The 27,933-nt window shown below is 38.9% G+C and overlaps 2 protein-coding genes across 3 annotated transcripts in view; both read right to left on the bottom strand.

Annotated features, from left to right (window-relative positions):
* ncoa1 (nuclear receptor coactivator 1) overlaps positions 1-27,933 on the bottom strand; it is a 106,581-nt gene that overhangs the window by 76,210 nt on the left and 2,438 nt on the right. The gene's annotated exons all lie outside the window — the stretch shown is intronic.
* LOC308397578 (E3 SUMO-protein ligase ZBED1-like) lies at positions 19,908-26,423 on the bottom strand. The gene is made up of 2 exons (XM_080883555.1): positions 21,956-26,423; positions 19,908-21,404 (listed from the first exon to the last, which is right to left on the bottom strand). The coding sequence occupies exons 1-2, from the start codon at positions 22,797-22,799 to the stop codon at positions 21,184-21,186; spliced, it is 1,065 nt and encodes a 354-aa protein (XP_080739681.1). The 5' UTR covers positions 22,800-26,423; the 3' UTR covers positions 19,908-21,183.

Below are 27,933 nucleotides of genomic sequence, written 5' to 3'. Positions count from 1 at the left end.
GAGTGTAATAACGGACTGAAACAGAAGATGGCAGCATTGCATGTACAAGGATGTCAGCTGCCGTTAAACCCCGAAGAAGAAGAAAAAGCAGCTGTGTCCCAGAATTCATAGCGCGGCCCAGCACAGTTTCCAACAATGGTGGCAGCTAGTTAGTTTTAATGTTACTCTTATTATTCTTTCTGGGTCACAAAATAAACGTTTAACATATTTTCAGGCGAGAATGTAGCTGTGTAAACCTCAAATATCTGCTCAGTTTATCAGGACACCACATATTTTCAAAAGCGCTCCGACGTTTTCGGAGACATCTGTTACCCACTAGCTCGTTAGCGAGCCGGGGGCTAGGCTCACTAGCGCCGTGAGAACACCGGACTCCCCGCAAATCGTTTTCAAACCCACCGCCGTCTTTCGCTACTCAGGTTAAATATATATGAGTCACTTAGATAACTTAAAATGTTATTGTTTGGCTTTTTTTTTAGTATTTTATTTGTTCCTGAGTAAATCAGTTTGTCTGAGATTAAAGTTATAGTTTTTACACAGCTGAATAAACGTCAAGCAGACAACTGATTATCAGAAGTGTGAGATGCTCCAGAATATACTCCAGTGTCCTGTTATATTTTAGATAGCAAGGAGTTTATTAAACTTCACCGAAACAATCTGCAAATTTCATTAAAATTTAATAAACTATCATCTTGTCTTTATTTTTACTTAGCACAGACCTTAAACACTTAAAGCTGTAAGCTAATGATAGTTATATAAGAGCAGATGCTGCTGGTGCAATAAGCTGTAGTTTTACGTCCAATGGATGATGATCTGATTAGTCGACTAATCGCAAAAATAATCGGTGACTAGTCGACTATCAAAATAATCGTTTGTGGCAGCCCTAAAGTGTATACATGCGTATATACATATGGATGTCTTGTAATCTTTTTATTTTTTATCATTTGTTCAAAATTTTTACAAATTAAGAAAAAAATGCAAGTACTTTAAACATGCACAGTATTTTAGTCACTTTCAAACCACTATGCCAATTATTATCTAGTCTAGACTTTGAGGTGTGCGCATTTGTGGTTGCACAACTGCACAAGTTCTCTCAAATTAAGCATTCTATTCCTGACTCTTTACAAATTGATTATTGGATTATTTAATAATCAAATTATTTGCAGCTAAATATGATTAAGCTGGAGCTTTTAAATAAATTAGGTTTGATTTGAGTGATCAAAATGTTGCTGGCTCTCGTTAGCCCGTGACTTTTCCCTTTTAAAAACAACGGTGCTTTCTAGATGCACAACATGAGCATAGGCAGAAACTATAAAGTACAGTTTTAACTGACTACAAACTGGTTCCTGAAAAGCCACCCTCCAACTGAACAGGTTTACCCTTTTTCCTACTTTTTGAAATACTGCCAAAATGCAGGTCATGTTTTCTAAACATGACAGCACACCAGGCTTCAACAGTCAGCCAACTGTGGTTGAGTTAAGTAGGTCAGTTTTGTGTGCTCCATAATGATGCTTCTTGTTGACAGGAAATTCAGTGGGTCTTGTCTTATCTATTAACATGTTTGGGTAAACATGACACTTGACATTGGAGTTTGTGTGCACACATGCACACTCACTACTGACCATCTGAAAACAAACCACAGAAATATGACCATCAGGGGAATCTTTGCTCAGTCTTAGCTAGTGGAGCTGGAGAGGTACCGCAGGGCTCGCAAAATTTCAAAGTCCCTGGTAGCCCTTCGGGCAGGGACTCTTCAATTTTTGGTAGCCCAAAATAAATTTAAGTAGCCCGAATAAAAAAAGAGAGCAATTTTTTGATTGATGTTTTGTTTCCGTTACAATACATTAAAGTATAATATTGTAACGGAAACAAAACATTAATCAAAAAATTGTTGAAACACAAATTACAACATTGTATAAAAATTACAATCATCAACTCAAATATTTGGTTCTAATTCAGTGGTTCTTAACCTTGTTGGAGGTACCGAACCCCACCAGTTTCCTATGTGCATTCACTGAACCCCTCTTTAGTGAAAAATAAAACGTGATTTTTTTCAAATTCAAGACATAGATATGTTTTTTACTGGTGCACAAAATGAGCCGTGCATGTCACAGTGGAGGCTCTGCCGAACCCCTGAGACTAACTCACCGAACCCCTAGGGTTCGATCGAACCCAGGTTAAGAACCACTGTTCTAATTAAACAGAAATTTCTATGAACTTGTAAGAACTGTGTAGGACATGAATCAGTCTGTGTCAGATCCTGAATTTGAAATTTCCACTGAAGTCACGGGTAAGAGAGAGTTTGCAAAGACTGCTAAATTTTGCCAGTGGTAGTTCAGTCTTTGCAAGTACTAAAGAGATTTTTCAGGTTTATTTTTAGTATGTTATTTGCAATTGGTGTTTGTTCCAGGAAAGATATTGCAGACTGAGCAATAATGCATTTCTTGCATTTCTCATGGGTTCTAATGGGGGCCTTTCTTAAAATTACTGGTCCCAGTAACAAAGGCGCTTGTCGACTCAGAAATCGAGGGAAAACCAACAACACACCCGGCAGAACATTATGTTATTTACACAGGTGCACATAAGTGGTCTGCATGTGCGCATTCGCTGTCAAAATAAAAGACGCGCACCAGATAAAAAGTTGCAACGTGCATTTGCGTACATATAAAAAGCACTGTTTTTGTCCGCTAGAGTGGGATTTTCACGGCACATTCCGCACCACATCTCTGTGCGTTCATCATTTGTTTGAAGCCAGCTCACCTCCTGCAACCACTTTACCGAGAATACGTGCTTCTTTTGTGGTTCGGACTCCTGACATTTCTTTGGAGGTGGAGGAACACCAAAGTAATTGCTTAAGGAAGTCAGACTTGAATTTTGAAATGAAATTATGCCAAACTTTTTTTTAGAGAATTTGGCTATATTCCATTCAACACAGTGCAAATGGCTTGTAACTGAAAAACTAAAGGGACCAAAAATGGTCCCAGGGCCTAAGAAGGGTTAAAGGAGCTTCTTTGACATCTTTAGGAGTTCTAAACAAATGTCTGTCCTCCAGAAAATCTTATGTACGCATACACGCGTTGCAACTTCTTATCTTGTGCGCGTTTTTTATTTTGACAGCGAATGCGCACCTGCGGACCACTTATGTGCAGCCCTGGTTATTTAGCTTGTCATATTGCAGCCGCAGAAATTCTTTTGTCCATGAAACCATAAAGCTGCACTTTCTTTTTGCCTTATAGTCTGATTTGTCATAACTTTTCCATTTTGTGGTAAGCTTTTCTTTGGCTGTCACTTCTTCACCCTGACCTGTCTTATTTGGCTCAGCAGAACTAAAATATATATCCTGCTGCTTTTACACACGCACTCACATAAGCTCAGCGATTCTCTGCGCGATCAACCTCTCACATGTTTAAGCTTGCTGCGGGAGATTTCACTTGTCATGTTTGCATAGTAAGCTAATGATTGATAAGACGATGTCAGAGGAATTGGTGCACAAATTATCATCACTCACAGATCAGTACTGTCGCTCTCTATACACAGTTCGCGCGATTGCAAAGTGAAAGCAAAAAACAAGCGCAAATTCAAACGCGATTTCAATATGTCACATATTGACAGTGGCTCACCGATGCCAATGACATAATTACCCAGCTACATTTCTGAAAGAATGCAAAAGCATTGACATATAATTTTCCTTCCTATGATAGTCCGACGGGCAGGGCAGCGATAGATTTTGGTAGCCCGACTGGAAGATTTTGTGAGCCCTGTACAGGATATCAAAATCAAACTTAATTGGTATAGCATCTTTTGTGCAGCTTAGCAGTTCAAAGTGCTTCCAATGAAACTGATAATAGGCAGTAGGAAAATTTTAATTTCCTTTAGTACAATAAGAATGCATCATTTGAGCAACTGAAGATAAACAATGTTAAGATGGAAAACTTGTTTTCCTTATATGTATTAATCAAAAAATAATTTAAAGTGCACTAAAAACATAGCTGGCTGTCTTCAACTCAGAACGTCAACCTTCACGTCACATTAACATTTCTGCACTGAATAAAGACACAGCTTACTTGCAAGTGGGTAACACCATTACCAGCATTTATGCTTATACTATACTGTGTGGTATGTTTGAGTTAATTTGCAATTTTGCCACTAAAACAGTAGTTTTGTGGTGTTTCTTCCTTTAAGTCAATGCAACAGATGGCAGCAGGGAAGAACTAGATGGAAGTGCACCGGAGAAAACCATGATACCAATCACAGTCGTTGTAGGCTGCATCGACGCAATTTCGCTAGATTTCCAAGGAGGTACATTTCAGTTTACATCCAAGTTACACCGCATGTACGATTAGGGCGGTATGATCTCAAATCAAAATCAACTGAACATTTTACCTCAATTACAATTAATGAACTATGAATTTTAAATGGACCCCATACAAAGCAATCTGATCCTGACATGTTTACATCTCAAGTGTCTGAACAGAAAAAAATCATTTTTAACATCTGCAGAATAGTCCAACTTTCGATAAACAGAAGTAGTAGTTGTGAAAACCAAATGTGCAAACCCATCACTGTCTGGATCTCTTCTTCTATTGTCACCTTGCTGCATGCCACAGTTTTCAACCAGCATAACTCACAACCGACACGGGCCAGATTATGTTGATAAGAGATCTAATTCATTTCCAATTAATTGTCCAGTCCTAAAACGGAGTTTGGTTATGATCTTTTGAGGATGTAAATTTAATGCACAAGTATAAATCTCACATAACAGTGAGTAGAGTTTTTCACAGTCAAAAACACACAAAGGGAGGCAAAAAGCTGAGAAGAGGACATCAACTACAACTGCACTCTCATTTCAAATCAACCGCTGGACAGCCAACAACTGACTTCCCACATTCTGAAATGATATGTCAGTGTCATTTACATTTTCTAAATCCTAAATTAATTTAGTGATAAATAATAAGAAGCAATAGGGAAACAAGCTAAACGTGTTAATCAATAACACAAATGAAGTCACTCTGACCATCAGCAATTCCCCAAATCATTGTCTGCTGACATTAAAAGAAGGCACTTTCAGCCCTACTTCTAATATAATTTACTTTTCAATAGTCTTAAAAGTTATAGTGTACAGAGAGTACATACTCACAAACTGTCTTTAAGCTGGGATTTGTGAGTAATCACTACTGAAAAACATGCCCTGCATCACACAGCGAGTGGTACTTTCTTCACTGCTATCAGTCCAGTGTTGCCTTTTTTGTAGGTACTGCTCACTGCAGTAATCTCTGGCTTTGTCACCAAACTCGTTTTCTCCCTTTTCACACACACCATTTATCCATCAAGTGCATGCAAAATGCTATGGCACTGGCAGGTTAACCTGAGATTAGAACCACACCTCAGTGACCTGCATTTCAGCTGAATGGGACAAAAGGGAGAAACGTAATGGAAGGTGGGCAAAAAGGAAGAGAACAAAGCTGGCTGGATACATATTTTAATAACAGGTAGAGCCAATATGCAGAACTGACTCCATTTAAAGACCAATGAGTGACAAAACAGAACTATCAAGTAGAGCTGGGCGATATATCGAGTTTTTAAAAAATATCGATATATTTTTATACGAGATATAAGATGTGACAATATCCTTTATATCGATATAGTCTATGTTACGTTATAATTCTACTTGTGGAGCCGCAAGTTTGCCTCTCTTTCGTACACTTTCGTCTTTACGCAACGTTACTCGGCCTCGCCTCTCCTTCACTGAACACAACTCCCCCTCCTCCCCCATCGCTTCACCTGCAGGAAGCGACAAGATGGACACGGCAAATCTCCATTAACGAGTTACTGCGCATCGCCCCGTGCGTGGGGCTGGACGCCGTCAACGTGTTAGCTAGCTAACACGCTAACGAGCTAACCACGCTAACGCCATGCAGCCCAGAGGTGCTGCACGGACTAAAATCCTTTCATTTTCTCAAAAGTTGACAGCGTGCCTTATGTATGAATTCTGGTTGTGCTTGATGGCCGCGAACCGATTTTATGTGGAACACGGCGCTCAGCAATCTGTCAAAAAATGTTTGAGTACGACTTTGGTAAGCTACGGAGCTGCACCGCTTGATGGATTGTCGGAGCATTACGGCTGAGCCTCGCGGAGTGATACGTACTGTGCTTCAACGTAATATTACCCCACTGTGTATAAGGACCATAAATGGCACCTGTTAAGAGACGTTGTTGCAAAGCGGATTTCAAACTCCAGGCTGTCAGTCACGCAGTACAAGTTGGGAACAGAGCAGCTGTGAAATCTGTCTTTGTTATTGTGCTCAGCGTCTTTTAGTTTACATTTTGACTGCACAATTGTGAGCTTTTTGCTATGCACAAAAACAACATTGTTTTCTTTTATTTATGGAGCATTATTATTTAATAAATGCTCATAATTTATTTTTGAGTAAATTTTATGTACATCTGCTCTATGTTAATAAAAGTGCCTGTGTGACATCTGGGACACAGCTTTGACTAAGAACTCTCTTTTTGTTCTTACTTTATGTCTTTAAAAAAATATATCAAGATATATATCTTATATCGCCATCCAGCTAAAAAATATCAAGATATGAATTTTGGGTCATATCGCCCAGCCCTACTATCAAGACAGAAAAAAAAACGTGTAGAAGCAAGCATATTATATAATTGATAGGTGGGTTATGCCCATTTCAATCTGTATTCTTATAACATTGCAATAGTGCTTACATTTTAACAAAAAATATAAGTGGTGAACAGTCAGGGTGATCAATAAAATGCAAGAACTCATACACTGCAACTACAACAGCAAATATTTTATTTACCAAGTACTTTGTTACAAATATGTGATTAATATACAGGTTTTCTTCCAGAAAAGTTAACCCGGGCAGCTTAGACTGGCATGGGGACTGAGGTGTGTGGGGCTGCGGGTAATTGAATGTATCCGCTCAATTACTGTTGCACTATCAATCTGCTGTAACGCTAACTGAGTTGCACAGATGGACGAGCAGAGATGTGTTGGTACATATCTGAACGCACAGTGGATAGAGAGAGAGAAATAATTGGGGACTTTATTTCAAACTTATTTAGCACTAAGGTCCAATGCGAATTTTTAAAAATGGTTGAAAAACCTTTCAGCTACAGCTACAGCTAGAGCTGGGCGATATGAGATTTTTTCATATCACGATATGTTTTTTTCATTTCAGGCGATAACGATATCTATCACGATATAAGCCAAATAACTATATTTGTAAGATTTAAATGTGCCGTTGCTCACAAGTAAAATGTGAAATAATCAGCAACTTGTTTTTATTTAAATATTTATTTCCCATAATAAGTTCAACAGGGTAGATGTACTTAAGGAACATGAGACTTTTTCAGATAAATAAAGGCAAATATTGCAAACTACACAAAAGGCAGCCGCTAAAGCGTTTAAGTTTCAAAATAGAACAAACAAAACAGACTAAATTGTCAATTCCACTTAGAAACAAAATATTAATTCTAAAAATAAATCTTAGTTTGTTTTACAGAAGAACAGACAAAACTGACTAACTTTTGTCAATATCAAATAAACTGAGAACTAAAAGGAAATTCTCAATCTCTCCTTGTTGTATAGCTGAGCTTTTCAAACAGTTTTAACAGTTACTTTAGTCTGACAAAAGCCGAATGAAGAATTAGCGCTTCCAGTCAGAGACTGAGGCTACGTCCACGCGTACACGGGTATTTTTGAAAACTGAGATTTTCCGTTTTCGTTTTAAAAAATAATCCCGTCCACACATAAAGGCAGAAATGAAGGAAAACGCTGCTATGAACATGCCAAAGCAGCAGGTGGCGCTAGATTCCTAACCGTGCGGAAATGTTGGCCAATCAGAAGTCTAGATGCCTCGGTGGGAAAAAGTAAACAAAGCTGCGGCATAGAAGCAGAACCGAGTCGTATGTGTGGAGGGACAGTAACTGTGTGTATATGTAAGCATTTAAACACTGCAGAGAGTAGAATTAACAGTAACAGTATTGTAGAAATTCATTTCACCGAAACAATAACGTGGCGCACAGTGTGACGCATGCACCAGTTTATTGTATTTCCAGACTTGCTTTCGGCACAATTTACAGTGCACGCTACTCTGTTTTTTGTCAGACTTGAAATAGCCGAAATACCTTCACACTACGGAACTTCTATGGCTCTTCCGTTCGACAATCTCTCCGGCATTGGAACCATCATCTGTTTTCTCTTCGGTCACGCTCGGTTGATTTTTCTAGTCGGCACACTCATTTCCTCCATTACGCGCTGGCTCCATTACCCGCTGGCTGCTTCCCAAACAAACACAGGTGCGGCTTGGCACTTGTGCTGTACGTAACAAGTCACGCGACGTGACGCTGCGGCTGTGATTGGTTCGGCTCTGCGCTACTTAATTTGGATTGGCTGACCTTTTTTTTTTTTTTTTTTTTTTTTTTTTTTTTAAAGAGGACAAGAGCGGCGAGGTCTATCGCGGTTTCTTTCTCTATCGAGTAAAAGTTATATCGCGATACATATCGTTATCGTTCTATCGCCCAGCTCTAGCTACAGCTATGAGGTTCAGTGGATTTAGAAGTTAGCAATTTTAGATGTTAGCAGTGAGTTAGATAACTAGTTAACCTTACGCACCATGATTGAGATATCACGAAGCAAAAAAACAAAACAATTACCAGCGAGAGAGTATTGAAATATGGTTAACGTACATGAAAGTAATCAATGCAATCAGACAGACAGTAACCAAAAAACAAAATAAGACAAAAAGAGAAAAACTATGCAAGTAAAACACGAAACTACGCCTTGAAAGCTCACTGGCAGTAAAACCTGAAACGCTTTTCTGAACTGAGAAATGTCTGTCATATTTCAGGTCTGCTTATAGAACAAAAACGCTGGATGTGCATCTGAAATTAGTGAGGGTGATCTATGCAGCTACCCATGGAAAACTCCAGAAACTAATTCGTCATCAAACAATCTTCTTACCATACTGAGGTATGAAAACCCATCAATAAAGGTAGAAGCTTGAAAAGATTAGATGTTCTGTGGAAAACTTTTAAAAGTTTTCTGCAATCACTTTGCTTCCTGTGAACTAACTAAATGTTATAGCTTTTTCTATGGTGGTATCACGTTAGGCCCAGCGGGGAATAGCCTGGGCTTGAAATACACTAGCAGAAAGCCCACTATCATCAGCCCCCTCAAAAGTGAGTGTCTCATTCTGCTGATGAACGCTAAATCCCCCACCTAGGACTACAGCATCACTACACGCTCTGTAGCCGCTGTGACTTCTGAATAACACGACACCAAACAGTTCTTCATCTACGGCAGGGTCTGGTTGATGTGACCCTGCAGCTCACAATAGGTTTTCCAACATAACCAGGACCAAAATAGTAGTTTTCATATTACTACCCCAAACTTCCATTACTGGGTCAAAAATGAACCATATTCATTTCCTGTGGAATTTCATGGGAAATTCTGATTCTTATCAACAGTGACGGCCAGGAATGGATATTTTGTGGACCACAAAGAGTGTCACACCCTAAGATTATTTTACACAGCAAGAACTAACAGACAGCTTTCATTCAGCATTCAGACAGTTTATTCTTAGTAAATATGTAGATTAACAACCTGTGCCATTCAGGGGTAGGTTCAAACTAGGGCAGGGCAATATGGCCAAAAATATTTATCACTATATATATTTGAAAATTTGCGATAACGGTATAACTGATGATATAATTGACTAATAATAATAATTATAATTCAAAAATTGATTGATAACTCCACAACGTTATTAGTACAAAAAACCCCAAAAAACCTATCAATGTATTTTCACTTAAACAAGCAGCTGTTTTTTATGTGCATTAAAGTTATGTAAAAATTTAACAGTGCAAATGCAAATTCCTCACTGACAGTTTAACCAAAAGGGATTTCCAGTGGAAACCGGCCGACATATCCTGAGCATAACCATGTATAATATCCACAAAACTTAGAAAGAGGTTATACACACACAATACGGTAATATTATGTTGAAGCACAGTACGTATCACTCCGCCAGGCTCCTGCCTCCGGTAGCCGTAATGCTCCGACAATCCATCAAGCAGTGCGGCTTCGTAGCTTACGAGAGTCATACTAAAACATTTTTTTGACAGATTTTCGAGCGCCATGTACCACATAAAATCGCTTTGAGGTGAGTAAGCACAACCAGAATTCATACATAAGGCGCACGGTTTTTCAGAAAAATCGAAAGATTGATTTTAAGTGTGCCTTAATTTCTGAAAACAGTAATAACAACAGTATACCGGTATTACCGTGAACAGTATGATATGGCCCAGCGCTAGTTCAAACTTCTACTAGGGCTGCTCGATTATGGCAAAAATGATAATCACGATTATTTTCACTGAAATTGAAATCTCGATTATTTGAGGATATTTATTTAACCCTTTAAGACCTACTATAGAACCAAGTCCGCCAGAGCTTATATTATTTTTTTACATGTTGTAGTGCCATTTATGGGAGCATTTCAAGTTGCTATACAACTGTTATAGCCCATATTTTAATAATATGTATGCATTAAGTCCATAGTAACTACATTAATTGCAAAAAAGTGCAATAAACTACAAAAAAATGTTTTAATCGTTTTTGTTTGTTTTTTTACATATATTACTTGGAGAAATTTAAGAGGTTTATCCCTCAAAACTTTAAATACAAAAAAGTTGCAAAAAATAGTTTACAACAACAGGAAATTTATTTTGAGTGTGTTCATAGTTTTATTATGGAGATACACCAATTTTTATATACTGCAGGAAAAACGAAAAAACAATCCTATGATGCAAATTTGCAAAGAAAACAGCAGGTGCATCAAAATAAACTATTTCCAGCAGTGCAATTTGAGTTCCAAGCATCCCAGAAACTATTCAGAAAAGTCAAACATGACCAGTATAGGCTTTTAAGGCATCGAATTTCCCAGAGGAACCCACCCGAGGGATTAATAAAGTTCTATCTTATCTTATCTTACAAGTAAAAAACTACATTTCCGCGAAAATGACGTCACTTCCGGTTTCGGCCAGGAAATGGCGGACATGCGACAGTTCGCGCTGACGTCTGTTTCACTGTGGGAAGTGTTACGAACAGCTGATCGGATCGGCAAAGCGTGTTTCTGGAATATTATGTTTTTGTTCCTGCAAGAGCTTTTTATGCAATTTTTGCAAAGCTTTATGTGGAAGGAAACCGTGACCGAGGACAAGCTGATGGCATAAGATGTAAGTACAACTCCTCCGGTTTCATATGCAAAACAAATTATTGCGCTGGCTTACACGGTCCAGGTTCTACAGGGATTTAAAAATAGTTACACAAAACGGAGCGTGCTGCTCTGACCGGCTTTAAAGGGTTAACAATGACTTTAAAAAATAATATAAAATAGTGTGCAACACCACTGAAGTTTTTTTTTACCTCTCTTTTCAACCAACGGCAGTCACTCTCCTCTCCAAATAACTTCTACTTAGCTTTCCGAGCTTCCCTCGGGTCCTCTTAATCAGCGGTCTCCAACCTTTTTTGCGCCACGGACCGGTTTATGCCCGACAATATTTTTACGGACCGGCCTTTAAGGTGTCGCGGATAAACGAGGGAGGGGCTAATAATCGGCTCACTCATTTTTAATGATCGTTGAAAGCCCAGATCGTAATCGTGATTAAAATTCGATTAATTGAGCAGCCCTAACTTCTACAGTGAACTACTATGCCAAACAAACCAATCAAGTATGGCCTAAAGATCTTCTGGCTCTGTGATGCACACATCCTTCTTTGCAAGATCTAGAATGGTTTCCTCAGTGAGACACACAGCTGAAGAAGAAGATTTTTTCTTCTCCAATGTACCTCTTCCACAGTGTCTCCTGGGACACTATTGTGAGGACTCTACAATAGGACAAGGCAGAAATCCTTCGTCTGAAGAAGGCTTCTGAGTTCTGGGAGGTTTACAGCACAGTGTGCATTCAATGGCAGGCTTACCATAGTCAGCTATGTCAGAAAGAACGAAGTGGCTGTTGTACTCCTGAGAATGATGTATCACAAGAAAATAGTTGATGAAAATGCTAGAAAGGGGAAAACATAATTTATCACATTGTACAATAAGACCAAAGAAGGTGTAGATACTATGGTTCAGATGGTTCGCGCCTACTCTACACTCTGAAATTGTAAAACATATAGGTGGCCCATGGTGCTGTGGTACAACTTGACATTGCCACCGTGAGTGCCTACACTTTTTTTCACTGCTCAGCACCTTGAATTCAAGAATTGTATGACCACTGCATAACGGGTCCTCCTCACTGAGCTCTCAAAGGAGCTTGCTACACCACATATGAGAAGCTGACTGAAAGATTGCCCCAAATGCAAACCCCAATCACTGAAGAAATAGGAAGGTGTGGGGTGACAAAAGCCACAATTCAGCTACAGAAAAAAAAGCAAACAGGGCCAACCAAAGACGGCAAGACTTCAGATCCAACTAATGAAGATCATAAAGTCAGCAGCCGGTGTGGGGAATGCAAAAAAACCTCTGTGTAGCAACTACAGTCAGAAACAGGTGGTTTGTCACAACTGTGTGTATGTACTGTATGTAAGGGGGAGCAAGCCAAAAAAAATGAAAGAGCAATTGTCTGTATAATTGTTGTTTTAAAAATCTTACAAAAGTGAAAAATACAAAATGTTTCAAACATTAAATCATTCTTGACCAAAATGACAAAAGTGGGACAAAAACAAATCGATTTTAACACGGGTGGTTTTTGACCCACTTATGGAAGAGTGCAGGCTCCAGTCACTCATGCATCCGAGGGTTAAAGGACATCAGACAGAGGTCCTTTTTAGAGTAGCAGCTAAATGACATCAAAGACCTCCACAACAGAGAGCAAGTGGGTTGGGAAAACAAACCTTAAACCAGATTGGTGTAAGGACAAAAAGGGAAGAGTGTAACAGTAAAATAATATGCATCTGAAAAACAGAAGCCAAAAATAAGGAAACAGCGGCATGTGTGTCAGGGGAAAACTTGAAATTTTTGTTTTATTACGGCTGACCCATATGCGTCAAGGCTGAAAGTGTTTCCATGGTAATTATGACATAAGAAGCGGTAATCCTACAGTTTTTGTTATGCAACACATTAATTATAGAAGATTTTTTCCCAGACAAGGAAGTTTAATCCAGCACTGACACGGGTTACTGTAGCCACATGAAAGGCTTACAAGTTATAACTGCATTAAAAAGATGTTAATGAAGTCAAACATCTGGATACAGTCTAAGGTCATGGATAACTTTAAAGTGCCAAATATGACAAATCTGCAACATGTTTAGCAAATAACTGAAAACCATAGCTGTCTTGCAACATGTCACACTGCAAACCAAAATTTACAATAAAACAAAGTTTTTGTTATTTCAATTTTATACATTAACAATATGGCAGGAATCCTCTTGTCTGCCAATGTATACTTTGTTTTATTTCCCATGCTGAAATTTTATTTCTTTAATTCTACAGGGTTTTAAGTATTTATGAGTTCTTGTACATTTCTTCAGATTTTTTTCAGCCTAAATAGCCAAATCTGGTGCTTTAACGTTATAGATTTGTAGAGCCTTTATTTTGAATAATAATTATTGGACAAATCCTGACATCCGATTTTAAATCCAAGACCAAACATCCATGATACCTGCCTCCCATTTTCTGGTGCAGGGACTACTTGGTTAAATTATGTTCGTTTAGTGAAAAGTATAATGTTAAAAGCATTGTTATAAAAAATTTTATCAAATCAAAACTAAAAGTAGATGCGAAAAGACATTATAATGATTTTTTTTTTTTTTTTTTTAATTACCTTGTGTGCTTCAGTGTTTCAGTTTTTGTCAACACACCAAGTGTTTTTATTGAAACTGGCACATCTATGTGACAGGAAGTGTTGTGTTTGTTTTGTGAAAACCTATCATGAACTTCTTGTGTCTCATTCCTAAACCAAAATTAAAAAACAAACAAACAAACAGGTCTTACATTTACAACACTTTAAGCTGAATTACTGTACAAGGACCACAACGTTTACTTAAAAACTGAAGAACAGTCTGGAAACACCTGTGGTATAAAATATCCATAGACCCCAAACTAGCACCAAATACTCGCATTGCACAACAACACAAAACAAGCGGACTTCCTTTTCTCTTAGTTCTTTGTTCACCTTTGTTAACTGCCACAGTCTAGACATTCATGCAAACGATACACTGCTATACAATAAATCTTTTTTTCTTTCCTTGTGACTCTTGAACTCTCGAGTACTGAAGTTTCCCAGGATGATTAATCAAAGACGCTTTTTCACACCAGTTAATACTGCCCCTAGTTTACTCCAAGCTGTTCTGAACTCCTGTGCTCTTTCACCTTGCCACATAGATTTTTTTTCCTGAAGAAGATGGCATCCATCAGTATCAATGGATGATATCACATAATGATGTCACATAATTTTAAAGTTGGATAAATGTGTGACAAAGAGCTCAAAAAGCAAAAGCATCTATAAGCTTGAATACAGACTGAATCTTTTTCCACTTGTAATATTAGTTGGAAAATAATATCACTTGTAAATTCTTTGATTATCTAATTATGTAAAAAATCAGCTTCAAGCTTCCTGACACTGAAACAAAGACCCACGATCAACATGACATTAATGAGCATGCCCCACTACAGTTCATTTTATTAACCTTAAATGCCGTCTCTAATGATGTAAACAGTTTTTAAAATGACTTCCCTAATTAGTACAAACAAACAAACAACACTTGCAGTCATCGGTTTGTACAGTAAACATCACAAAGCTAAACTAAAGCAGCAAACTGCTGGCCAGCCACAAACTGCAGACTCACCTGTGAGGACGCGGTGGAGCATTTTATACATAGCAGGTATCAGTAGATCAGAAATAGAAAGGTGCAGACGAAAAATAATAATAATAATAATAAAAGAAATTTTTTAAATTGCTCAACGGTAACAAAAAAAAAAAAAAATCCACAGCAGTTTCCCACAATTAGTCTGAAGTGCTTCACTCAAAAAAAGCAACTGTAGCCTTACATCCGTTTGTGAGTCACTCAGTCTGACTTAGTTGGTTTGTTGTGGGAAGTGAGTGAGAGAACTAATCAAAGCATTAGAAAAGTGAACAGTGCCAGTCACTTTAGTCATAAAGTGGGCAAAAAAGCTGCAGCACAACAGTTAGTACCTGCACCACAGAGTTTTCTGTTTAGCGCACATAAACAGAAAATGTTATGAAGAGTGGAAAGCACTCCAATAGTGGGTGCATGTTAAAGCTGGAAAGGTACTGTTCATTTACAATCACATAAGAGGACGCCAATCGAACAGACTGTCTAACAGTAACCTCGCTGGTCCGGATTTCTTTGTAGATGAACAATAGATGAATAGATCCCTTCTAAACCCACAGCATATGGCATGAAAATCGTGTTGAATAGAGATAGTAATACTCTTTCTTTTGCATTATCTATTAACTATTTTTATTATCTATTCTAAACAGTACAAGTTTGCTAAGCACAAGTAGAGCCCCACTTTGGTCATTTTACTCGCAGAAAGGGTTAAAGCATTTCTCAGCCTTGAGGCAAACCTAAGTCCTAACTTAAATTACCAAGTGAACTTCTTGATTAAAAACGTTTGGCAGTCTCTCAAAACAAGGCCATTTAAAACCCAGGCACATGGACACCTTCATGCTTCACTTCACAAGAGGTGTTTAAACACCCATATGTTCATTACACACTGTTTGCTTCACATCTAAGGTGAGAAACCCGCAACTGTTAGGTGAATTACCAACGGTGTCCTCCAGACACGCTAACGTACCTGAGAAAAAAAGCTGCTCACTTTCTCTGCTTCCAGCATTGCCACTCAAACAGTTGTCATCAGAAAACACCAACTCGGATCCACTCAAATCAATCCACAAGGAAAAAACTGTTGGGTGACTCTTTTTATTGTAGCCTGACCTTGTCCAGGAAAACTGGGCCATTAGGGCTCGACTGTTAAATTGCTCGCCACTACTACTCTCGTCACTCTATTTTCTCACCTACACTATTAATTTCTTCCTGTATGTGCTCGGTTCCTTTCTCCTTCACTCCCTCCCACCCCTCAAATTCTCACTGTCTGCTGCTCAAGCCTCCCCCCCCCCCTCAGGCGAGAATGTAGGCCATTGGTTTCTGTTTTAGCCACAGCAGCAGCTGAATACAGTACACATGTATGTATGTATGTACGTAGGTTTGTGCCTGTGTGTGTGTTGCCGCCTCACAATGACTCAGAGCGCCAGACTTCAGGGACAAACCACAGACTACACCAACAGCCCATCTGTTGCAGTTTTGCAGAAACGAAATCTCCTGCACGTCCCATTGCATAATTTGATAGATGATCTGAAACGTGCTCTGAAAAGAAGTTTATTTTATCCACAAGCTCTGTTGTGTAATAACAACAACCTACATGGAGTATGTAAACCAAGGCTCTCATACTGCATGCTGAAACTTGACTGGAAATGTAGATCTCACACCTCAGTAAGCGATTAACGCCAACAATGCAGTACCTGAAATAAATAAACAAGAAACCTCAAGATGCGAACTGGAACTCTGCCGACAACATAATACATTTTTATCCACTGCTGCTTTCTCGTATCAAATGGATATGTACACATTTCTTAAGCACACAAAAGCAAGAACTGAGAAAGAACTGAAGCGCTATAATAGGTTTTTTTACTGCAACTGGCCGCAGGGAGAAGAGTTTAATGTCATGCAGTTATGTTTTGGGATGAGGGTTATTCAACATAAACTGAAGTTATAAATCTTAGGGGGGGGGAAAAAAAGTTCTGACCCCCAAAAATCCCTTTTTTCTTTTTTTAGTTGCAGGTCATTAAAGTACACAAAGTTGTTCAGATTTGTTTTGTTTCCCTGTCAATTTTGAGCACTCATAGCTTCATAAATATTTACAGTTTTCAGAGATGAAAAACATTTAAGCAACCTGATCAAAGTTGTAGCCACTCCAAGTCACAATCTAAAGCTGGTTTAACGTCTGTGATGTAGAAGAAGAGAAACAAGCATTAGTACCCTATAGGGGAGAGTTTTAATAATCAATTTTCAGACTAAAATCAATTTTAGCTTGAATAAAGCAATATCGATTCATTAAAATCCTGAATCGATTTTTAAATATAAATATATTTTGTCAGAAATGCCAGAATCTCGGGTTAAAGCTCAAAAAAACTATTTCAAACAACCAGTTAATCCTGATGCTTTTATTGGAGTTAGTTTGTGAATATTAAGCTGAAAGTGCTTAAGCATAGAACAATATACTGGCCACCTCCTGTGCTAGCCCTCAGCCTCCTAGTAGACACAAATACATTATCAATTTGAAAATCGTACATCACCACATTCTCGGGCTATGGGATTCACAAGAATTTCATAAAACTTGACCAATAACCTTGCAGTCAAGGTCACTGAGAGTCAAACTCACAAGAATTTTAGTAAATACACCTATGGTGTCAATTTCAAACTCCTATGTTGCCTTGTTCTTGTGTCCATGCCGCCAACTCATCCGCCATCAGCCTTTTACGGCGGAGGAGGAAAAAGAGCACTTGTATGAAGGAGTGAATGACACTTGTAGTAAGAAAGCGCTTTGTGTGCTCAAATGGCTCAAAAGTATATTATAAGTACCAGCCCATCTTGTTGAGTGAGAGCTCTCTGGAGGAAATCTAATCCCTGTAAAGAAAAAGGATGTGCTTGATTTGAAACAAACAAAAAAAGCAAGCTTTGTAGCAAAAATGAATGCAAAAGCCTGTAATGATTCAATTGCATCTGTAGTGTGCTGTTTATCGCTGAAGGCTCGCAAGCTTCCTGGTCAGTTAGGGTCTTTCTGTGTATGCGTGGGTTTCCGTGTATTCTGGCGTCCTCTCATAGTCCAAAAACATAAAAGCTGGGTTAATCTGTGACTCTAAATTGGTCGGGGATATGAAGGAGATAAAGGGTTTAAAGATACCCTGTAGTAGCAGTGACTTCCAAGTTTATCTTTTAACTGTGTGACTTAGTGCGGTGACTAAACAAGTCATCACAGAACTACACTGGCCTCCCATTCGCTACAGTGTAGTTCTCTGATGACTTATTTAGTCACCGCACTAAGTCACACAGTAGAAAGATAAACTGGTTACAGAAAAGTAACCAGTACAATCTACAGCAAGATTTTACTGGTTACTTTTAAATTGCTCTACTTTGACCAGGAGTCTATATAAAGCTTTTGGGGTTCTGTGAAAGCACAGTCGTACTTTGATGAAATGCAAACATCCCATTCTCACAATGAAAATGCTGTCAGAAATAATTGATGTTGGCAGCTACAGTGTCAAGCTGGTTTAATATCGTGTTATTAAATTATCATGTATGTCATGGGTGTGTTGGCATTTGGTAATTAGCTCTTACCACAAAGCACAGTGGTTGATGGGAATGCCAGTACAGTTAAATTAAAAAATGCAATTCAATGATGGTGCTAGACAGAGGACGTTATTACAATGCCTCCTCAGGAAGATATGAACACCTTCACTAAAATCCAGCAGCCCACTACCACCTGGGTCTGTCTTAACTGCTGCATGCACCTACAGACATTTGCTGTACTTTAAAAATACATTTTAAAATTCAGTAACTGTGTGGTTACTATGTAGAAAAACTACAATACTGAGTTTTGCTTTACTAAAAGATGTCCGAGTGCCTCATAGCAAGAAGGCCCTGGGTTTTAACCCAGCCTGAGGCCTTTCAGTTTAAGGGAGTTTGCATGTTCTCCCCTGTGACTGTGCGGGTTCTCTGAGTACTCTGGCTTCCTCCCACAGTTCAAAGACATGCATGGGGTTAGGTTAGTTGGTGATTCTAAATTAGCCATTGGCGTGGTTGTCTGTCTGTGTATTAGTCCAGATTGGTGACCTGTTTACCGTGTACCCTGCCCCTTGCACCATCACAGCTGGGATCGACTCCGGCCCCAACGTGACCCTGAATCAAATCTATTACATAAATCTTACAGAAAAGGAAATGGACGGATGGAAAACATGAAATTTATTCTACTACTTAACATAGGTTCAGTAAATTAATATTTTTGTTTGTAATTAATTCTCACTTTTATTTATCAAAGTTAGGAAAGTTTTCCCAGTTCACCCACGTCTCTTCCTGACAGCGAGGAATACAGTTTATTAACTAAACACTGGTATCAGATTGACACTCTGACAGGTACTCAAAGCCAAGGCTGAATAGGAACAGGAGTATACCTAATTAAATGTCAGTACTCTCTGTCTGATTTTGTGTTAAACACAAAGACGGACAAAGTAAAGAAGACTGAACTGAATCATCCATTAAACTACACATTATTCATCAAAGCAGCTAAATATGGTTTATGTGCAAATTTTATGGAAATGCACAAACAAGATTCAGTCAGAGACTTCTGTTCCAATCTGCAGCTTTATGACACCACTAAACACTGACTAATGTACACGCTGAGCCATAAGATCAGTGTGGCAGTCAGGTGACCCTCACTGATCTCTCTCAACAGAGACCAATCATTATCAGGCATTGTTTTCTATGTGACCCAAAGTGAAAGCACACTGTGGCATTTTCTCAGGTTGGCTGCAGGTATCCTGGGGGCTTCAAAACAAACAGCATTAATTAGAGGAAGAAAGCTGTGACAGTGGCAGGCAGGCTGCAGCACTGCTGAGTGCTAAAATGGCTGCTTGTTCTCCATACAGACGCAGAGCTGAGTGTGGAGGAGGAGGAGGAGGAGGAGGGATCCCACTCCCAACAATATGCCTCAAACGTAGCTCATCCTTAGGTAGGCTTCATTGCTTGTGCCTAGAGCTGGGCGATATGGACCAAAATTCATATCTCGATATTTTTTTAATCCCATAAAGTAAGAACAAAAAGAGAGTTCTTGGTCAAAGGTACTTGTCCCAGATGTCACACATGTAACTTTTATTAAGATACAACTGTAGATGTACACGAAAAAATTGTCAAAAATAAATTGTCAGCATTTATTAAATAATAATGCTCCATTTTTTTTCTTTTCATACATAACAAAAAGCTAAAAATTGTAAACTAAATGTAAAATGTAAACTAAAAAGATGCAGATCTAAAATAACAAAGGCATCTTGCTCTTTAAAAAGTGCTTACACTGAATTAAAGTTTTCTAAAGTGTTTCTTTGTGTGTATTGCTGAACAATCATCTGGTACTTTGTGCAAAAAACCAAACATGTAAACAGATTGAATGAAATTAACAAAATTACATTCTTTGGTCAGTGGGTCTTTGTGCAAATCTCCAATGACAATAACAATATAGAAAGAACACAAACAAGCAAGGCCAACAACTGTACAGCTTACAGATTTTGTGCCAGGAAAACTAATCTGTCAACATTATCAGGCTTCAACGATGCCCTGTGGCAGGTTACAATGTTTCCACTGCAACTAAAAATCCTTTCAGAAGGGGAGCTGGTAGCTGGCGCACAAAGATATTTCTTGGCCAGGAGGCTCAGTGCTGGAAAGGCAACTTCATGTTCCTTCCACCATTTGAGAGGGTCAGCATCACTCTCTACACAAACTGACAACAGGTAGCTAGAAAATTCATTTTCGATTGCTTCCCTTTTTGTGAAACCAGTGTTGGTGGCTGTGCTGTGCTGGAAGAAGCTTGCCAGTGATCTCTTTTTTTTAGCTGTGTGTCCTACTGCTGCTTCTTCTTGGTCTGCAGACTCAGGCACGGCTGGATCAGTCAGCTCAGACAAACACGTACCCTGATAGCTGAGCAGAGACTCTGCCTCCAAGATGAGTTTATGTTTTAGTGCATTAATCTTCTCACTAGGGATGTATTTCGCCCTGAACCGTGGATCCACAAAAGAAGCCATGTCCAACAGGTCACTGGTGGATGGATCTGCATATTTATTGTTGAGGTAATCCACAATGCGGGTCTTGATGGATTTACACAGCTCACTATCCTCCTCTCCAGGTGCCAGGAGACTAGTGTTAAACAGGTGTAGCACAGGTCTGACATAGGACAGGGTCACATACTTCTCTCCTGAAAGTGCATCAGTGAAGTCCTGACAGGGTTTGAGAGCTTTCTGAACTGCTTCCAGGACCTCTATGTCCTGCCAAGTAGGGACTAGAGGTCTGGTTTTCATGTCGACAGAGAGGACTTTAGAAAGTGCTCTTTCCTGCTCCAGAACTCTCTCTATCATGAGAAGCCTTGATCCCCAGCGAGTTGTTGCCTCTGTGAGTAGCTTGGTGACTTGGAAGACCCAGCTGTATTTGCACTTCAGCCAGCTCTCTTCTCTTCCTCCAGCTGTAGGAGAAGCTGCTGATGACTTTCTTACACAGAGAAATAGCCCGGGTAATGCGGGCATCATCCATAGCATGTCCTGTGACACACAAAATACAAACTTTTAAAATCACTTTAATTGTTATGTTAAGATGCAAATCACTCAAAGGCAAATTAACATCCATCTCAGTTGTATAGAATGTGATGCATAAGACTTAACAATATTTGCAAAATGTGTCGTGTATTGTATAACCTAGAAATGGTTCTAGTTAAACTATCTTGGTAAAATCACCAGATCACCAAATGATTAGAACATGGTTTTTTTTCGTTTTTTTTACACCTTTTAATCTCACTATGTATTTAAAAATGTATCCCTGTCTTGTCTCAGCTGTGGTCCTCATTTAGTGTCACAACTCAATCTAATACAAAGACAAATACACCCCAATACGTTTATTGGATTTAATAGGGATAGTTTATTTATTTGTTCAACTAACTTTCGATTTCTAAGTGATAGATGTATATGCTGGCTATGACTTATAAAAATATTTGTCTTGTGGTCCATAGGCATGTTTAGCTCTACAAGAGACTCTATACACTTTTCATTTATTAGCGTTTTTTTTTCCAAATCAAAAAATTCAGTATTGCACTTACCAATGGCCAGATGAAGCCTGTGACCAAAACACTGGATCCTCGACCACTTGTTCAGTTGAACCGCCTTGACAATATTAGCCCCGTTGTCAGTTGTTATAGCAACCAGTCCCGTCGGGTTGAGCTTCCAGGTTTTGAGCACATCCTGCAGGGCTTCAGCTATATGCTCTCCGGTGTGGTCTTGAGGAAAGTAGCTGGTCTGGAGACAGGCAGTTTTCAGTTCCCAGTCTTCCATGAAATGTATAGTCACACTCATATATGGCTCGCATGTCCTGCTGGACCACATGTCGGTTGTCAGTGCGAAGTGAGACACTTTGGTGAGCTGGGCAGCGAGACTCTGTCTAACATCAGTATACATTTTTGGCAGTGCTTCTCTGGTGAAGTATTTCCGGCTAGGTAACTGGTATCTTCGGTCAAGAGTTTTTAGCAGCTGTATAAAGCCCTCTTGTTCCACAGTTGAGATGGGGACCATGTCTTTAGCAATATGATAGGCCACTGCTTTAGTAATTTCCCCCCACTTCTCACTTTTTGTATCATATGGCACAGCACGAGTATATGAGTGTTGTAAGGTGGTCTGTTTCACGGCAGGAACCTCGGAAGACTTTGCGGTCTGGGCTACAGCACGCAATTTCACACACTCTTCATACTGCACTTTATGGCGCAGTTGTAAATGGTGGTAAAGATTAGTGGTGCTCGAACCTTTCGTTGCGACGCTTTTTCGACATTCTCTACAGAATACATTATTCTGCTGCTCATCTGACACTTTGAACCCGAACCATCTCCAAATAATTGAGCCATTGGTTTTCTTTTTTCCGACGAGCTCCTCTTCGCTAGCTCCTGTGTCCATCTTGTTGCCAACTGGAGGTTTAGCGATGGGGGAGGGGGTTTGTGTTCAGTGAGGGTGAGAGGCGGGGCAAACAAACCCAGACGAGAGAGAGGCAAAATAGCGGCTCCACAAGTGTAATTATAACGCAACATAGACTATATCGATATAAACGATATTGTCACAGCTTATGTCTTGTATAAAAATATATCGATATTTTTTAAAAAATCGATATATCGCCCAGCACTACTTGTGCCATAACGTAATAATGGAACTGAAAAACGGTATTAAATGCATATGATTATCCTCTTGTAAAATCAGCTGCTTACACATCTACAGTTTACATTAAGTCTCTCTTTCAAATGTAATTACTGAGCTTTTGGTATATCACCGCACGGCAGAGATCTAATAATTGTGTTTGTCCATGTTTTATTTACTTTTCATGTATTCTTTTCAGCTGAGTTCCAGTTCGCTTCTTTGGATGAGTTTTCTACTCTCAGTGCATGTGTAGAGCAGAGCGATATGACCAAAAATATTTATCACGATATAACTTTATTAGTGCAAAAAAAAAAAAAAAAAAAAACCCATCAATGTATTTTCACTTAAACAAGCAGCTTTTTTATGTGCATTAAAGTTATATACAAAATTAACAGTGCAAATGCAAACTCCTTGCTGAAGGTTTAACCAAAAGGCATTTCTAGTGGAAATTGGCCGACATATCCTCAGCATAACCATGTATGATATCCACAAAACTTAAAAAGAGGTTATACACACACAATACGGTAATGTTATGTTGAAGCACAGTACGTATCACTCCGCGAGGCTCCTGCCTACGATAGCTGTAATGCTCCGACAATCCATCAAGTGGTGCGGTTTCATAGCTTAGCAAAGTCGTACTAAAACATTTGACAGATTTTCGAGTGCCGTGTACGACATAAAATCGTTTCGAGGTCAGTAAACACAACCAGAATTCATACATAAGGCACACGGGATTATAAGGGGCACTGTCGATTTTCAGAAAAATCAAAGGATTGATTTTAAGTGTGTCGTATTTTCCAAAAAACGGTAATAACGACAGTCCGCTAGCATGCGCTACCAGAAATAGTGCTTTGTTGTGTATCTGACGGACGAAAGCCAAACCAGTTCCACACCACTGAAGTTGCAGCATTTTTACAAACCAATTCTGGTTCATCAGTTTCATTCAACAATTCGCTTTCGCCCTTCTCATTCTGCGTCGCCGCCATGTGCGTATGAAAACAAAGGCACTGCGCATGCGCGTTTTACCCATATTCTATGGCCATATTTCATTTTCTTATCGTTGCCCAACATTACACCGGTATTACCGTGAACGGTATGATATGGCCCAGCCCTATGCATGTGTTTATTAGTTTCAGTTTGTTTATAATTACCAGAATATGGAGTGTATGTGTAGACCAGATTTAAGAAGTTCAGACCAGGTAATACAATACAACTGCATGACTCACAGGCATCCCAGTATCAATAAACACATGCACTCACGAACACATAGGCAAAATACGCCCCAATGGACCATTTCAACCTGATCCCTGCCACTCTGAAAGTAAAACAAAGCAACCCTCAAAAAAGTCAACAAATTGCAGTATTATGATAATAAATCTCCAGTCAAATAGCTCAAAACTGCAAAGAAACATTTTCTCTTATGAACTACCACATCTTACAGACTTCAGGGCATTTGTACTTTGTATTTTAACATCTGACCTGATGCCATGCTTTGGCATGTCACCTGGCTCAAACAGGCTCTCCTCCACACCGTTCATATTAAGTGCTTTAAAAACCCCAACATAGCTAGATTTTCCCATTTAAATGCAGCTAGCCAAACAGCCACTTACTGCTACAGAGACAGACAGAACAGTGGACAGTACATAAAACTCATTGCTGCAGTCTGGGGCAGCACAAATGCGATCCCCTTAAACTGATTTTTAATTTTAGTGTCGTTATTTTCCTCTTCAGTATCAATGCTGTCTCTAGGTAGCTATAATAAACTAATCTAAGTCTATTAGCTGCAACCAACCAAGCACATGACACATGTTCCATACTGACAGAAGATGGCACGAAACATGTTTTTAAAACAGTTTTTAAGAGCAGAGCTCAATGGTGTAAATTAGCCTTTATATGTACAGCGTTTCATGTCCCCTATAAAGGTGTGGATGACTGGGCTGTTTATCTAATGGGCAGGAAAATCCATAGACTTCTGTTAAACAAGTAACTCTCATCGATTGCCTTTACTGTACGTTTACTGTATGACCAACTGAGCTTATATGTCACCAAAAAGAGGTTCTCTTTAAACCAGGAAAAACAGTGGTTATTATCTATATCTTTTCGCTGCCTCTAAGCTGTAAACAAAGTCTATCCATTATTTAAATATTAGTTTTGATGTTTTTTGTTTGTTTTTCTTAAACGCTGCAAAACAATAATAGTGAAATTCGCTACTTCCAGCCTCGTTTTGTTTTGACAATCTTGTTGGGCTTAATGTGCTGCCATGCTGGTGCCACACTCAGAGACCTCGAGCTGAATAACTGAGGCCTACGCTGAACTCCGTATACTTATGTGGGCTACATCTCGGTCAAATGAAGCACAGTTACAATGCTTTCACTTAGAACAAGACAAAGTCTGCAGCAGCAATACTACACGTACTACACAAACAGATTAGCAGCTATCACTGAGCACACTCAAGCAAAAACAAAGTAGTCAATTGCTCCATGCATGATAAGAAAAATCAAATGATTTTCCCCTAAAAATACCTGCAAAAGCTTACAAAGATATTATTTTAGGATTTGGAGAAAAGTAATCTGACAAATACACCTTGGTAAGCATAAGATCTCAGGCTACAAGAAAAAAAACAGCTTAATTCTTAAAGCCTATGCATAATAAGCCCTTGAGTCACGGCAGCTGCTTTGCATTTTCTTGCATTTTGTGTCTGAAAACAGTCAACTGGAAAACTTTAACTTGTTAACTTGGGATCTATGGAAATATCCATTGCCTCCCCTGCATGTAAAACAGATTTACACTCAAGGAGCAAAGCCCAATTCAGTCCTCTTATCACAGACTTCTGTTTACATATCAAAGACAGAACTCTTAAGGCACAATTTAGATGACTGTTTAAACACCATTTGTCAGTTACCATTGCAATAAAAAGGTCAAATTTCAAAGTATTAATAAAGCTCAAATAGAATTTATGAGCAGCCTATTGTAATCCTAATATTTAAGGTAATCAGTAAATGATCAGCAACATCAGCTTAGCCTTAAGGTTTATTCACCGTAAGAATATCCATTTGAAAATAAATAACTATCAAACAAGCTGCCTTCAGTTTTTTACTAGGGGTGTTAACAACATCCAAACAGATTAAACACGATATAAATGCAGCATCATATCACAGCTCCCCGTGTGAAACTGTGAATGCCTGGAAATGCGTGAAACTTTGGTGAAAATTGGAATAATCAGAGACAATTCTGGGAACAAGTTTAGTGGAAATACATCACAATAATTAACTCTTTGTATTTTGATCATAATTAAATTTCAAGCAAGTGTGAAGCTGTGCCCATGAAGACAAACCTGCAGCATCCCAAGGATCAGTTTGAATTAGAGTTCAATGTACAGCTGACCCCTTGTAGAATATATCAACTTGGCAGTATTTCCCCCCATTAAGCATCATATTATGTTTGAAGCTACTTAAAATCTATATTTTTAGCTGAAATGTTTTTGCTTTGTAGTCAAGTGTATGGAATGGTAAATGGCCTGTATTTATATAGCGCTTTACTAGTCCCTAAGGACCCCAAAGCACTTTACATATCCAGTCATCCACCCATTCACACACACAATCACACACTGATGATGGCAAGCTACATTGTAGCCACAGCCACCCTGGGGTGCACTGACAGAGGCGAGGAAGTCAAAGACTGCCAATTCAATTTCCAAATGCGCACCTCTGCTCACAATGGTGCGCATAACCCTAACTAGGGCTGCACGATTAATCGTTAGAAAATCGCGATCTCGATTCATACTTATGTGCGATCTCATTTCCAAATGACATTCCAATCCCATTAATTAATAAGTACAGAAACTGGCTTCAGTTCAGCTGGAGGCACAGCAGGGATCATCTTGCAAGGAGTATAAGGAGCTAAATAGGTAAACTAATCATTTACACGTGCTTCTAGAAAAAAAAAACACCCCCACAGAGTACTGATAATGTGTCCAAACCAAAATAAAACAACACTTATGACCTTTGTCTTTTCCCGAAAAACACTAGAATTGATTATATGCATGATGACTGGTCAGTTAAGGATTTACGACAGGACACACTCCATCAATGGCATCATTGTCCAAACAATAACTAAAAGCCAGAATTAGTTAAAGGCAGTTAAACTACAACAGACCATGTGTGTATAGAAAGCAGCTGGTTGAAGGGGAAATTCTCTGCTTCTCACTTCATGTCTGAAACCAAAATACTGGATGCTGTGAAGCAGCTCATGGTGTTGTGACATCCCTAGTATTTAAGGAAAGTATTTCACAAAAAATGTTTGCTTCATTAAATTTACATTTTTTGGGCTACAGCTCCATAGGACCCTATTCATCCTCATGATCTCACAAGAGCTCCACATGAAACCGAACTCCAAAGAGTTTAAGTTCTCAGCCTTGTGCCACATAATATTGGGTTAAGCTGTACTCTGAAGTGGAATTATAGTGCATGTCTATTTGCATGTTGTAACAATAAGCACAGGTAAGACGCTGACTGGTGAAAAAGTTGATGGAGTTTACAATGAAGGGGAAGAACAACATCAATGATTTAAAACTACATATGAAAAGCACATCAAACAGCTGAAGAGAACAGTTTTCACTGCTAGTCTTTTGACTTAAACACTTGGTTTAACACAAAGGACCAACTACAACACAAATACATGCAAGAGTAACCTAAATTACTAGCTGTTACACACATTTTTGAAATTGCACCTGATGACACCACACAGCTATAACCGACATTATAGACACTTTGAGGTTCTGCACAAGATTCAAGGCACAAGTTACAGGTAAACAAAGGCTTCAGGCTTCAGTGCTCATTTAGTTAAACTTTTCAAGTACTGGCACATGTTTCAGGCAATCAAAATGAATGAGAAGTCGATC

Source organism: Rhamphochromis sp. 'chilingali', assembly GCF_963969265.1.
Source record: "Rhamphochromis sp. 'chilingali' genome assembly, chromosome: 5".
Lineage (NCBI taxonomy): Eukaryota > Metazoa > Chordata > Actinopteri > Cichliformes > Cichlidae > Rhamphochromis > Rhamphochromis sp. 'chilingali'.
The sequence above is the reverse complement of the archived record's forward strand: the minus strand, read 5'-3'. Positions and strand labels throughout refer to the sequence as shown.